Genomic DNA, 14,677 nt, shown 5'->3' with positions numbered 1-14,677 from the left:
TCTCTGGAAAGACAGAATGAAATGTATTCAGCTGTCTTTGCATGCAGAGCCTCAGTGACCTGCCTTACAGTGGTCTTCAATTAGATGGCGGTGAACATCCCTCGCAGGTATGGGCTGTCTACCTGGAAGCCTCTGGTGCTTCCCCTGTTCCTCCTTGTGTTCCTCCTGCTCCTGAATCTCCTCCTTTTTCTCCTCTTCCTTGACCCACTGGCAGAATTGCTGGTTGCAACGTGGGTCTCTCATGATTGCCAGATTGTGAAGCATACAGCCAGCCGCCATGAATCTGGAGCTCTCCACTTCATCTTCCCTCCAGCCGCTGGTGCTGCTCTTCTGGCCACAGCACTTCCTCCAGACCAAGGGGGAAGTTAGCAAGATCCCCATGAACAACCACTGCCTTTCTCCTTTTAACTCCTATAAGGTCTCCAATAGAATAGGCGAAGTCCTCAGAGAATACCCAGAATAAATTTTGATATTATTGGTGAAGTCTTATCAGTGTTCCAGAAAGTCTCCCAATGTCTATCAAAAGTCCTTTTCAAACGCAGTGTAGTTAATTGACCTCCAGCAGCAAATGACCAGTGAAGGCTGAGCATGGCTTTAAGTAGTGCTCGTAATTCTCAGCCTCTTTGATCTTGTTCAGCTGGCACTACTAGGAGAGGTTGTTAATTGCAGCGCTAGCCAGCAAAATGATGTGCAGTCTCTTTATTGAGCATTAGAAGCCAACTTAATTGGTCACCAGAACATTTATCGTCCTTGGGGAGGCTGTTCCTAGTGCACGCTTCAACTCCCTTTACCAAGATGGCATCCTGCACTAAAGATGGGCTAAACAGTTGTTGCAACTCAAGACCCCTACTTGGCCACCTCAGAGACTGTTTAACGCCTAAATTACCGAGACCACAGCAGGGAAAATAGCCCACAGAGTCTCTGCAAAGTGTCTTCGTTATACTACGAATATATTTTATTTCTGGTAACATGGAATTATGTCTGGTTAAGAAAAAACAAAACAACTAGATCTAAATTATATAACCGCTTGACACAATTACATGCCAAACATTCTGCAGTGACAGACGTAGCAAATTTTATATATATTTGTTAATTTTATCTCCTGTAGACATTTCACAGACACTGCTGACTTCTCAATACTTCAAGTTGCCAATTCTGTACATGGGTCTAGAGTATTAGGATTGGTGGGATGGAGATATCACAGCCAAGGCCATCCTGCTCTCAATATTGGCTTGCTCAATCATTTGCATAGTCAACAGCTCTGCAGAGGCCAATACAAAAGCAAAATGCTGCAGTGCTAGAGATCTGAAAATAAAAACAGAAAATGCTAGAAATATTCAGAAGGTCAGGCAGCATATATGGAGAGGGAAACTGATTTGCAGGTTAAGCAGTTAGCTGACTAACTAGATGCTTCGTTTCTGAATTAAAAGATCAAATCCTTCATGTTTGGAATATTTATTGAGTAGTGAGAGACTGGGAAATATTTGCCTTCAGAGGGACCTGGGTGTCCTTGTACATGAATGAAAGAAAGTTAACATGCAGGTACAGCAAGCAGTTAGGAAGGCAAATGTATATGTTAGCTTTTGGTACAAAGGGATTTGTATAAGAGTAAAGAAGTCTTACTACAATGATACAGGGCATTGGTGAGGCCACACCTGCAGTTTTAGTTTCTTTCCATAAGGAAAAACGTATTTGTCCTAGAGGGAGTGCAACCAAGGTTCACTCGACTGGTTCCGGGATGAGGAGAGATTGAGTAGAGTAGGTCTATATTCCCTGTAGTTTAGAGGTGATCTAATTGAAACATAACATTTTTAAGGGGTTTGACAGGGTAGACGCTGAGAAAATGTTTCTCCCGGTTGGGGAATCTAGAACATAGGGTCACAGTCTCAGAATATAGGGTTGGCCATTTAGATGAGGAGAAATTGCTTCACTTTAAGGGTTGTGAATCTTTGGAATTCTCCACCCTAGAGAGCTCTGGATGCTCAGTCATTGAGTATATTCAAGACAGGGATCGATAGATTTTTGGGTACTATGGGAATTAAGGGATATTGGGATAATGCAGGAAGGTGGAGTTGTAGATGATCAGCTGTGATTGTATTGAAAGGCAGAGCAGGCTTGAAGGGCCAAATGGCCTACTCCTGCTCCTATTTCTTATGTTTTCACCTGATCCCCATACAGGCACACTTTCTAGTAGGAATTACAACAATCAGGATTGGAACCTGGCTGAATTTTTTTGCCTCACCCATGCCTATTGTATGTTCTGCGAACTGAGATATTTGGCACATTTGGCTTCCTGGTACTTTCCCTGCCGTTCCCCACCTCCAAATCCATCAACACATGGGCTGGGAAAATTCAGCCCTGGGTAATTTCAAGAGCATATTAAATCAGTTCTGTTTGTGGCATAGACACAATGGGCAGAACGTCCTTCTGTGCCATAAACCTATATGAATTTCTATGTATAACCTAGAACCAATTATAACGCATGACCACATGTTGGAGACATTATAAAGTTAGAACATTTGTCAGATGAAGAACTAGATGATTTCAATGACATGGAAGAGAATTATACTAGAAATATGAATGAAAATACCAGTAAAACTCTTTAAAGAGTAAATGAAATAGAAAACTTAAAAATAATAAATTCCCCTCATGTCACTTACCAAAATGTCTACAAGATAAAATCCTACTTTTCTTTTATTCAGTCATGGGATGTGGGCATTGCTGGCCAGGCCAGCATTTCTTGCCCATCCCTAATTGCCCTTGAGAAGGTGGTGGTGAGCTGCCTTCTTGAACCGCTGCAGTCCATGTGAGGTAGGTACACCCACAGTGCTGTTAGGAAGGGAGTTCCAGGATTTTGACCCAGCGACAGTGAAGGAACAGCGATATAGTTTCAAGTCAGGATGGTGTGTGACTTGAAGGGGAACTTGCAGGTGGTGGTGTACCCATGTATTTGCTGCTCTTGTCCTTCTAGCTGGTAGAGGTCGCGGGTTTGGAAGGTGTTGTCTAAGGAGCCTTGGTGCGTTGCTGCAGTGCATCTTGTAGATGGTACACACTGCTGCCACTGTGCGTCGGTGGTGGAGGGAGTGAATGTTTGTAGATGGGGTGCCAATCAAGCGGGCTGCTTTGTCCTGGATGGTGTTGAGCTTCTTGAGTGTTGTTGGAGCTGCACCCATCCAGGCAAGTGGAGAGTATTCCATCACACTCCTGACTTGTGCCTTGTAGATGGTGGACAGGCTTTGGGGAGTCAAGAGGTGAGTTACTTGCCTCAGGATTCCTAGCCTCTGACCTGCTCTTGTAGCCACGGTATTTATATGGCTACTCCAGTTCAGTTTCTGGTCAATGGTAGCTCCTAGGATGTTGATAGTGGGGGATTCAGCGATGGTAATGCCATTCAATGTCAAGGGGAGATGGTTAGATTCTCTCTTGTTGGAGATGGTCATTGCCTGGCACTTGGGTGGCGCGAATGTTACTTGCCACTTATCAGCCCAAGCCCAATATTGTCCAAGTCTTGCTGCATTTCTACACGGACTGCTTCAGTATCTGAGGAATCACGAATGGTGCTGAACATTGTGCAATCATCAGAGAACATCCCCACTTCTGACCTTATGATTGAAGGAAGGTCATTGGTGAAGCAGCTGAAGATGGTTGGGCCTAAGGACACCACCCTGAGGAACTGCTGCAGTGATGTCCTGGAGCTCAGATGATTGACTTCCAACAACCACAACCATCTTCCTTTGAGCTAAGTATGACTCCAGCCAGCGGAGGGTTTTCCCCCCGATTCCCATTGACCTCAGTTTTGCTAGGGGTCCTAGGTGCCATACTCGGTCAAATGCCGCCTTCATGTCAAGGGCAGTCACTCTCACCTCACCTCTTGAGTTCAGCTATTTTGTCCATGTTTGAACCAAGGCTGTAATGAGGTCAGGAGCCGAGTGGCCCTGGCGGAACCCAAACTGAGCAGGTTATTGCTAAGCAAGTGCCGCTTGGTGGCACTGTTGATGACACCTTCCATCACTTTACTGATGAGTGAGAGTAGACTGATGGGGCGGTAATTGGCTGGGTTGGACTTGTCCTGCTTTTTGTGTACAGGACATACCTGGGCAATTTTCCACAATGCTAGGTAGATGCCAGTGTTGTAGCTGTACTGGAACACCTTGGCTAGGAGCGTGGCAAGTTCTGGAGCAAAGGTCTTCAGTATTATTGCCGGAATATTGTCAGGGCCCATAGCCTTTGCAGTATCCGGTGCCTTCAGTCGTTTCTTGATTTCACACGGAGTGAATCGAATTGGCTAAAGTCTGGCATCTGTGATGCTGGGGACTTCAGGAGGAGGTCGAGATGGATCATCAACTCGGCACTTCTGGCTGATTATTGTTGCAAATGCTTCAGCCTTGTCTTTCGCATGATGTGCTGGGCTCCCGCATCATTGAGGATGGGGATATTTGTGGAGCCACCTCCTCCAGTTAGTTGTTTAATTGTCCACCACCATTCATGGCTGGATGTGGCAGGACTGCAGAGCTTAGATCTGATCCATTGGTTATGGGATCACTTAGCTCTGTCTATCGTATGCTGCTTATGCAGTTTGGCATGCAGATAGTCCTGTGTTGTAGCTTCACCAGGTTGACACATCATTTTGAGGTATGCCTGGTGCTGCTCCTGGCATGCCCTCCTGCACTCTTCATTGAACCAGGGTTGGTCTCCTGGCTTGATGGTAATGGTAGAGCGGGGGATATGCCGGGCCATGAGGTTACAGATTGTGGTTGAGTACAATTCTGCTGCTGCTGATGGCCCACAGTGCCTCATGGATGCCCAGTTTTGCATTGCTAGATCTGTTTGAAATCTATCCCATTTAGCACAGTGGTAGTGCCACACAACACGAAGGAGGGTATCCTCAATGTGAAGACGGGACTTGGTCTCCACAATGACTGTGCGGTGGTCACTCCTACCAATACTGTCATGGACAGGCGCATCTGCGGCAGGCAGATTGGTGAGGACGAGGTCAAGTATGTTTTCCCCTCTTGCTGGTTCCCTCACGACCTGACACATACCCAGTCTAGCAGATATGTCCTTTAGGACTCGGCCAGCTCGGTCAGTAGTGGTGCTATTGAGCCACTCTTGGTGATGGGCATTGAAGTCCCCCACCCAGAGTACGTTCTGTGCCCTTGCTACCCTCAATGCTTCCTCCAAGTGCTGTTCAACATGGAGGAGTACTGAGTCATCAGCTGAGGGAGGGAGGTGGTAATCAGCAAGAGGTTTCCTTGTCCATGTTTGACCTGATGCCATGAGACTTCATGGGGTCTGCAGTCGATGTTGAGGACTCCCAGGGCAACTCCCTCCTTACTGTATACCACTGTGCCACCACCTCTGCTGGGTCTGTCCTGCGGGTGGGACAGGACATACCCAGGGATGGTGATGGCAGTGTCTGGGACATTGTCTGTCAGGTATGATTCCGTGAGTATGACTATGTTAGGCTGTTGCTTTACTGGTCTGTGGGACAGCTCTCCTAACTTTGGCACAAGCCCCCAGATGTTAGTAAGGAGGACTTTGCAGGGTTGACAGGGCTGGGTTTGCCTTTGTCATTTCTGGTGCCGAGGTGGTCCGTCCGGTTTCATTCCTTTTTATTGACTTTATTGCGGTTAGGTACAACTGAGTGGCTTGCTAGGCCATTTCAGAGGGCGTGTAAGAGTCAACCACACTGCTGTGTGTCTGGAGTCACATGTAGGCCAGACCAGGTAAGGACAGCAGATTTCCTTCCCTAAAGAACATTAGTGAACCAGAGGGGTTTTTACAACAATTGACAATGGTTTCATGGCCATCATTAGACTAGCTTTTAATTCCAGATTTATTAATTGAATTCAAATTTCACCTTCTGCTGTGGTAGGATTTGAACCCATGTCCCCAGAGCAATACCCTGGGTCTCTGGGTTACTAGTCCAGTGACAATACCACTACTTCCAATAGTCTGAAGTTTTAGCAGCTGAATTCCCATATTTTGATTAAGTGTACATAAAGTGAATAGGGTTTTCTATCTGGTTTCCTTGGTCAGTGAAGCTCGAAGAGGTAGTTAAATGTAATTTTTATCAAGTGTGAGCTCTCTGAATGTCCTGGGGCCAGTCAACAGCACGCAAGTGACTCTCAGACCACCTGCCCACAGTAAGGGAACTATTTCAAACTAAAACAATGCCACAAATGAGTATGTGGAAAATTCGGATGCACATTAAAAAGATGCGTATTTTCAAATTAATCTGTCAAAATGATAAAAAAAACTCAGAGCTAATCAAATTAATAAGATCCTAAGACCACAAGAAATCGGAGCAGGAGTAGACCATTCAGCCTCTTCAGCCTGCTCCGCCATTCAATCCGATCATGGCTGATCTGATTATGGCCTTAACTCCACTTTCCAGCCTGCAACCCCCCCACCCATAACCCGTCACTCCCTTGTAGATCAAAAATCTGTTTAACTCAGCCCTGATTATATTCAATGACACAGCCTCCTCTGCTCTCTGGGGTACAGAATTCCAAAGATTAACAACCCGCTGAGAGAAGAAATTCTTCCTCATCTCCGTCTTCAATGGGAGACCCCTTATTCTGAAACTGTGCCCCCTAGTTCTAGATTCCCCACAAGGGGAAACATCCTCTCAGCAGCTAAGAAAATTATCCAACTATGTTAAATAATTACAGATATAGTTAAATTTCTACAAAGGGATTTTATTCCTTCTATTATTTAAACTTTTGCAACCTTGGCCGGCAATTTCCTCAGAGCTTCTCCAGCTGTAAATCTGACAGAAGTGTGATGAGAAACAGGATTTCCCCCACACATTCAGCAAAGTTACGGCAGTGGAGAAGTAGTAGCTCTGAAGAAATTCTCGACGATGAGACATAAATATTTACACTGATAAAGCTACTTACCAAAGTACATCAAATCCACTGTAAGCTGCCACTCGTTCAGGCATGTGCAGTGTGTGCAAAGGATCCACTATTCCAAGGACTGGTTTCAGAACCCTGCTGGCAATACCTAAAAGATAACATTTAGCAGACAGTACCAAAACAAAACTATCTAGTTTTACTGCTTAAAAATAGATTTCTTGACTCTATGACATATTTGGTGAAAAAACTAGAATTGCCTCTGCTCGTCAATATTGAGATTTACTAATACGAACAGGGAACAAATATAATAATAATAATTGCCACCACCATGATAAAAATCTAGCATAATAGCCCTGAAAGTCCATGGGCCCAGAATTTAAGTCAGACCTGCGCCCTCTAGAAACCTCTGCCATGGTCTCTGCTGTACTTTCTGGGGACAGAGAGGTTACCTCATTTCCCCGCCTTTGGCAAGCATATACACAACTAGGGCTGCCTGTAGGGGGTCTGCCATTGTGAAATGGCAAAATCCGATGGAGGTGCCCAAATTAGGAGTGTATTGGAGCTCTCAATAGGCAACTGAAGAAAACTCTGGAGGAAGGCTGATTCCCAGCAAAACTGGTCCTGGCCTAGCTTCTGACCTTTTTGGCTAGCAGGGCAGGTAAGATGGAAACCAGTGGATGTAACATATTTGGATTTCAGAAGACTTTCGAAAAGATACCACACAAGAGGTTCTTACAGAAGATGAGGGCTCATGTGATTGTGGTAATATATTAGCATGGATTGAGGATTGTTTAATGGACAGAAAACAGAGAGTGGGTACAAACAGGTATTTTTGAGATGGTAGAGTGTAACTAGTGGAGTGCCACAAGGATCAGTGCTTGGGCCCCAGCTGTTTACAATCTACATCAATGACTTAGCTGAAAGGACCGAGTATAATCAAGAATTATCAAGGATAGATTTAAAAAAATTTGCAGTTAACAAATGTATAAGTCCCTAAATGAAATTACAATCTATTAAAAAAAATTTAAATACTTTGAGGAAGGTGCATTAACAATAAAAACTACACAATTTCCTTAAAGCTAAAAGCCTTTTCTGGAAGCTGAACAGATCTTAATACATGAAGGTACATGAAAATGTAGTGTAGGCTGTGTTTTCCAATTTAGTAAATGAGCTTGAATTTCCAACAAAGCCACTTATACAAACAGGCAATGTTACACCAGTGCGAAATTGAGGAGAGATTGAGTGGAATCTCAAAATTTGCTGATGACACCAAATTTGGCAATGTGGCAAACATTGAGGATGATATGAACTGCCTACAACGGGACATAGATAGGCTAGCAGAATAGGCAGAGAGATAGCAGTTGGAATTTAATACTGACAAGTGTGAGGTGATACATTTTGGCAGAAGGAATAGGGAGAGGCAATATATTCTTAATGGCACAGTTCTAAAGAGTGGGCAGGAACAGAGGGACCGGGGGGTTCACGTGCATTGATCTTTGAAGGTGGCAGGACATGTTGAGAGAGTGGTTATTAAATCATATGGGATCTTGGGCTTCATAAACAGAGGCATTGAGTACAAAAGCAATGTTATGCTGAACCTTTATAAAGCTCTGGTTTGGCCCCAACTGGTGTATTGCATCCAGTCTGATCACCACACTTTAGGAAGGATGTGAGGGTCCTTGAGAGGGTGCAGAGGAGATAAACCAGAATGGTTCCATGAATGGATGATTTCAGTTACAAGGTTCGGTGGACAAACTGAGGTTGTTCTCCTTAGAACAAAGGAGAGATTTAGTAGAGCTGTACAAGATTATAACAGGCTTAAATAAGTTAGACAAGAAAAAACTGTTCCCATTAATTAATGAAACAAGGACAAGGGCACACAGATTTAAGGCTTTGGGCACAAGATGCAGGGGGAATAGGAGGAAGATTTTTTAATGTAGTGGTGGCAATGATCTGGACACGCTGCCCACAAGGATGGTGGAAGCAAAGACAATAAATGATTTCAGAAAGGAAATTGGATGGCCACTTGGAAGAAATAGAGTTGCAGGGCTACGAGGATGGAATGGGGTGTGGGACTGACTGAATAGCTCTGTGAAGAGCTGGCATGGACTCGATAGGCAGAATGGCCTCCTTCTGTACCATAAATGATTCTACATTCTCTGGAGTTTCGAAGAATGAGGTGTAATCTCATTGAAATGTATAGAATTCTTAGCATCTATCCTGTCAAGTCCTTTGTGAGGCTATTTCCCCTAGCTAGAGAATCTAGAACTGGGGGGTCATAGTCTCACATAAGAGTTCAGCCTTTTAGGACTGAGATGATGCGAAACTTCTTCGCTCAAAGAATTGTGAATCTTTGGAATTCTCTACCCCAGAAGGCTGTGGATACTCAGTTGATAAGCATCTTCAAGGCTAAGATTGATAGATTTTTGGGCGCTAAGGGGATCAAGGAATATAGAGATAGGGCAGGAAAGTGGAGACAATGTAGAAGCTCAGCTTTGAACTTATTGAATGGCGGAGCAGGATCAAGGGGTCAAATGGCCTACTCCTGCTCCTACTTCTTATGTTCTTAAAACAAAGGAGACTTTGAGGAGGGTAAATTGGACATCGCCGAAAATAGGTGCGGGGCTCCTAGTGTGCAATTACCCTTGTTCAATGAAATGCGGGCATCATGCCAACTTCATGCTGCCTGCCCATTACCATGATTGTAGCATGCAGCCAGCATTAACTGCATTGTTGAGTGGCTGCTGCCTTAGCAAGGGGCCCAAAATCGTGAGAGACTAGCACCTGTTAAAGCTAACCTGCATTACTTAAAGCCTCACACCCCCCACATCTCACAGCTTGCACACATTGTGAGCTATTCAATCATGACAGCCACATCACCCAAACACATTGCACCACACTCACTGATACACTTCCCTCTTGCTTGCAGGACAAGGTGGCCCGTAATAGGTTGCAGCAGCTGCTAACTGGCGGGGGGCATGCATGGCTGCATGTCCTTACTCCTTTGGTTAGAATTATGCAAATCGAAACCAAGGAGAATAGAGTCATATTTTATAATGCATTACATCAGTGACAAAAATAATCACTTGTTTCCTCAAATTTCTTTTTTGCAGGGGGAGCAAAAAGAGAATGAAAGGAGGAATAATCCTCTACGCATAGTCACAGAAAACATTGTTAGTGGCTCTGGTTAGAGCTGGGTCAGTGATACTGGAGGGTGGAAAACAGATAGCAGAGATTCAAATGGAGTTGTAGGAAGGATGGGCACTGATCTGGAAGAGAACACCTGGAAGGATCTGCGGGCCAAAAGGGAGTTGGTAGATGAAGCAGTTATCATCTCAGAAGATGATGGTATATACTTACCAAATCCTCCTTCTCCCTCATCCAGCAATCTCTTCTGATTTACAAGTAACAGATGGTGTAAGCATGCAACTCTGGTTTACCCCCACTTCACCCCACACCTTTACCCTTGTGCCTTTCTCCTTTCAGATACCAAGGAACTGTCACCTGGCAAGTCAGTGTTGGAACAGAAAGTAGACACTAATGAAGAAGAAACACTATCACGCAATTTCACACTTGTAGGCATCAAATCAAATAATGACACTGCATGTAATATAGATTACAGCATGGAGATGTGCACATGGTGAGACGCAGGGCATGAGTGGTCTCACCCAAGATAGGGGTCAAAAGTAGCACAGGTGTCAGCTCGCTGGAGGGTGAGGACACACAAGTTCTGCTGCAGAGGTCTCAGATGAGGACTTTGATGGGGCGGCCTATAGAAGAAGGTTGATGGATATGCACAATGAAATGCTTGGTGCATTGCGAGGTCTGCCAGAATGCCTGTGGTCAATGTCAAGGAATATGGTGGAGTTCAGAACCAACTTTGTACAGGCCCTTGAGCAAAGCTTGGAGCCCATCCTTTCCAGCATGGAAATCATGGCTAACTCTATTAGCACACTTAGCAACAAACCATGATGCAGTGTCTGATGGCCGACATCTCAGCCTCCATTGCAGCACAAACAGCAGCCACACAACGTCTGGGTGCTGCAGTGGAAGCTCAGCATACTGTAATGAAGCTCAGACTGCTATCATCATGGCTGTGGATTCCAGTGTGCAGAGTGTCACAGCAATCCAGCAATCAGTCCTCCAACAGATTACTAGGATTGCTGAGATGCCGCCCTGGGTGAGCAGCAGTGGCTCCACAGAGGATGAATCTGCTGTCCTCTCAAAGAGAGCATCTGGCTCCCACCACTGCCGCTCTGCCAAAGCCCTTGCTGTTGCCAGTCAGGCCAGACTACTGCCACCCGTGCCAAGATGGTGCAGTCCAAAGCCTGGCATTCTAAGCCCAGAGCTGCTCGAGGTCATCCTCCAAGGCTTATGCAGCCCCTCCCACAATGACAATCAACAGCCTTCCAACCAGCCATGCTGTGGCCACTGGGGTAGCACTGTGTAGGAGCAGTAGGACAGTCAAAGGCACATGGAAGACAGGCAGTAAGGGAATGCACAATGGTAAATACTTTATGCTTATATATAATTTAGCATGATTTAATTTATAAATTAGTTTTTTAATGTTTATTTTGGGTTTTTAATTTTTCTATTGTGGCCAAGTGGATTCTATGTTCAGTGACAGAGGGAAGGTAAAGTGTGAGACTGTCAGGAAATGGAGAACTGGGATTGAGTTTACTGGTATTGCAGTCAGGTGAGTTGTTCACTGACAGCCCAGGTAGTAAATGGTTATCTAGGTTGCCTCCTCCCTTTGGCTCATCAGCTGGTTACTGTATAGTTGGTGGTAAATGCTTTCCCTTCACAATGACAAGGCTGTGGAGCATGCAGCAGAGCACCACAAATTTTAACGCCTGCTCTGCCGAGTACAGCAGGGCTTCTCCAGAGCAGTCCATGCGACAGAGGCATCGTTTCAGCAAACTTACTGGTCTGCTCTATCACATTTCATGTGGCACCATAGGCTTTAATTGTATGCAGGCCGTGCACGTCGGAATCATCAGCCATGTCATCAGTTCACAGCCCTTGTCTCCCAGTAGTTACCCTTTGGTTTATTGTGGTGGCTCAAATGCAGAAGCCGCAGCTGATTACCGCAGAAGCAGGCATCATGAAAGCTGCCAGGATATTGGGTATTAACCTTCATGATTTGCTGTTTATGGTCAAACACCAACTGGATGTTAAGGGAGTGGAATCTCTTTCAGTTGTGATACATCTGACAATTGACAAGCGACACTTGCAAAGCAATGCAAGTGCAGGTAATGGAACCCTGCCCATGGGAATGCCTGCAATCCCCCCAAAGTCATGTGCTCGCAGTGCCTGCTGCTCTCCAGCAAGACAGTATAAAATATTGTTAGCTCTCATTGGGCAGAAACTTCTCTCCTCTGAAAAGTTTATTAAAAATGAAGGCCCAGTGCTTTCATACTGTCAGTGTGGAGGGGGAGCCCCTCGATAAGAACGATTTTGGCTACGGCTGTGTCCATTTCAGCCTTGCGGCTCTAAGATAGTGGCATGGAAATCAGCCTCCGAGACTCTTTTGACCTTCAGCTGTGAGGCTGCCTCTGATGTCCTACTGGACTCCTGACCCTGTGCGGGGTCCACATGCCTCCCATAAGATAGCACTGCATTGAAATTAAGGGCAAATTGTAATTTTAAATACCTTGATTGGCTGTCCACTGCAGACAGGTGGGCAGCCATTGCCACAGGGAATCCACTCCCAGGAAGATCTCCTGGAGGCAGGAACATGTAAGGGAACAGACCTGACACGCGGTGTCTCAAATTCCCATGCTCACCCGCATCACCCCCCCACCCCAGCCTCCTCCTCGGGGCTGGTAAGATTCCACCCATAGAGTAGACAGCCTCAGTGACCTCTCTTATGCAACAGTGGACAGCAAACTACGAGATGTTGCAAATATCTCCAGCTGGAAGTCTGGAAGGAGCCCGATGCATGGATATTCATTACCACGGTCACCTTCATTGCCATTTGCAATGTAGTCCTTGCCCTGCTCTGAGGTTGCAGTTGTGACTACAGCAGGTGGCAGATTTCAGTGAGAATGTCCTTACTGAAGCACAGATGTCTCACACCTTGTTTCTTGCTGAGATTCAAGTGGGAGAATTGCTCCCTGAATACACTGGGTTGATATGGCCTCCTGCTGACAGCCCTGCTCCCCATCCTCCTTCTCTCTCTTTTAGCAGCTTGCCTTGATTTGTGCTGCTTCTGCTCATTGTCCCCGTCAAGCTGTATTCCAAGGGGGATACAAACTGCCCCATCTGTGCCTGGGAGCAACTGGTTTGAATAGAAGCCTTGAAGTCAGGACAAAATCCTTCAGCACCTTCCATACCACTCCCTGTAGACTTCAGCAACTTTAAAGATAGTAGATAGTAACAAACACTTGTACAATTGTTGCACAGTAGAAATCAATCAGCAACTAAGCTGCAAGGAGTTGATGATCTCTTTAAATATTATTGGTGGGAGGGTCCTTCTCTGTTGCTGAACATATGTTCAGCTGTACTTGACTAAGAGAGGGCATTGCTGGAGCACTGAGCTCCAAAACGGCAGCACTGGTGTCAAATTAGTGTTCCACTCTGATCTGATGTTGTGATCTGCCTGCTCTACATACTTTCGGAGACATTCATTGCACATGCTAACAGCCTAACCAAAAGCTGCATCTGGTGCGACTTGCACCAAAAGTGCACATGCACGCCATTTAGGACCTCTAAGGGTGCTCCTAGCGCACAAAATACAGGTGCTACCAATCTGAGTTGTGTGCTATAATTATTTAAGAGTACCCTCATTATATTAACACAGGAAAGACCCACCTCACCACAATTTGCATTGTCTTGGTTATTTACTTATACCTGTTTTAACTTTCATAGCTTCATAGTCAAATATCGCCACACCTGTGGTCTCACTTCCAGTGCCAGCTGTAGTGGGAACTAGGAAAAATAACAAAATATATAACATAATTAGTAAAGAGCTGTATTTTTGGCTTTCCATATAGTTTTAACATTCATTCAATCTCAAGATTGTAATGTAAGAATTCAACAATGATTACAATTCAAAAAAATACTGAATTGGCTGTAAAGCAGTTTAAGACTTCCTAAGGTCGTGAAAGAAATGCAAGTATTTCTTTTTTTGCGTTAAGATCTGTAATGATTACAAAAACATGATATTTAAAACATTCTTTTGTCTGATCAACAAAAAGTACAAATTTATAACATTTAGGCCTCAATATTACCTCCAAAATGTGTAATGTGAAAGGGCAAGGGAGCAGTCATGGACGGGAAACACAGAAGTTTTTAACTGCAGAGCATCTTGTAATTTCTTAATTTAAACTATTTAAATATAAACTGATTTATTTAAATTTATATGTCATTTTCATGCCCGATGGAAGCGTGATTGACAGGCTGGCTGCTTGTCAGGTGGGAAAGCCTGCAGCAGAAGGACACAGCGGAGGAGCAGATAGGGAGATATTGCTATTGTGTGTCTAGTGGGGGGATGGGGAAAATCATTGCGGGTGGGGTGGAAGCTGGACTGGGGGGAGTAGATGGTAGAGGGGGAGCCGATCACAGTGGAGGGGGCAAGGGGAAGATGGTGCTGCAGGGTGGGGGGAGCAGATGGTGGTGGGGGCTCTGATCACAGTGGAGGGGGCGAGGGGAAGATGGTGCTGGGTGGGGCGCAGACAGATCATGGGGTGAGGGGTCAAGGTTTACAGGTAAGCTGGCTGGGCCAGAGGGAAACACTCCTGCTCTTCCTGGCTCACAACCAGTGCTGTAAAGGCACATACCTCATAAATGCAGTCCTTCTCGCTTCCTTTTACCTG

The 14,677-nt window shown here is 45.2% G+C and overlaps 1 protein-coding gene across 1 annotated transcript in view; it reads right to left on the bottom strand.

Moving 5' to 3' along the window:
* adhfe1 (alcohol dehydrogenase iron containing 1) overlaps positions 1-14,677 on the bottom strand; it is a 64,570-nt gene that overhangs the window by 31,028 nt on the left and 18,865 nt on the right. Inside the window, exons 7-8 of the mRNA XM_068031927.1 lie at positions 13,713-13,790; positions 6,903-7,008 (exon numbers count right to left, since the gene is read on the bottom strand). Coding sequence (XP_067888028.1) covers positions 6,903-7,008; positions 13,713-13,790 — 184 coding nt within the window. The remainder of the gene's footprint in view (positions 1-6,902; positions 7,009-13,712; positions 13,791-14,677) is intronic.

Source organism: Heterodontus francisci, chromosome 5 (genome assembly GCF_036365525.1).
Source record: "Heterodontus francisci isolate sHetFra1 chromosome 5, sHetFra1.hap1, whole genome shotgun sequence".
NCBI lineage: Eukaryota > Metazoa > Chordata > Chondrichthyes > Heterodontiformes > Heterodontidae > Heterodontus > Heterodontus francisci.
Note: the sequence above shows the minus strand (reverse complement) of the source record. Positions and strands in the feature narration are given on the sequence as shown.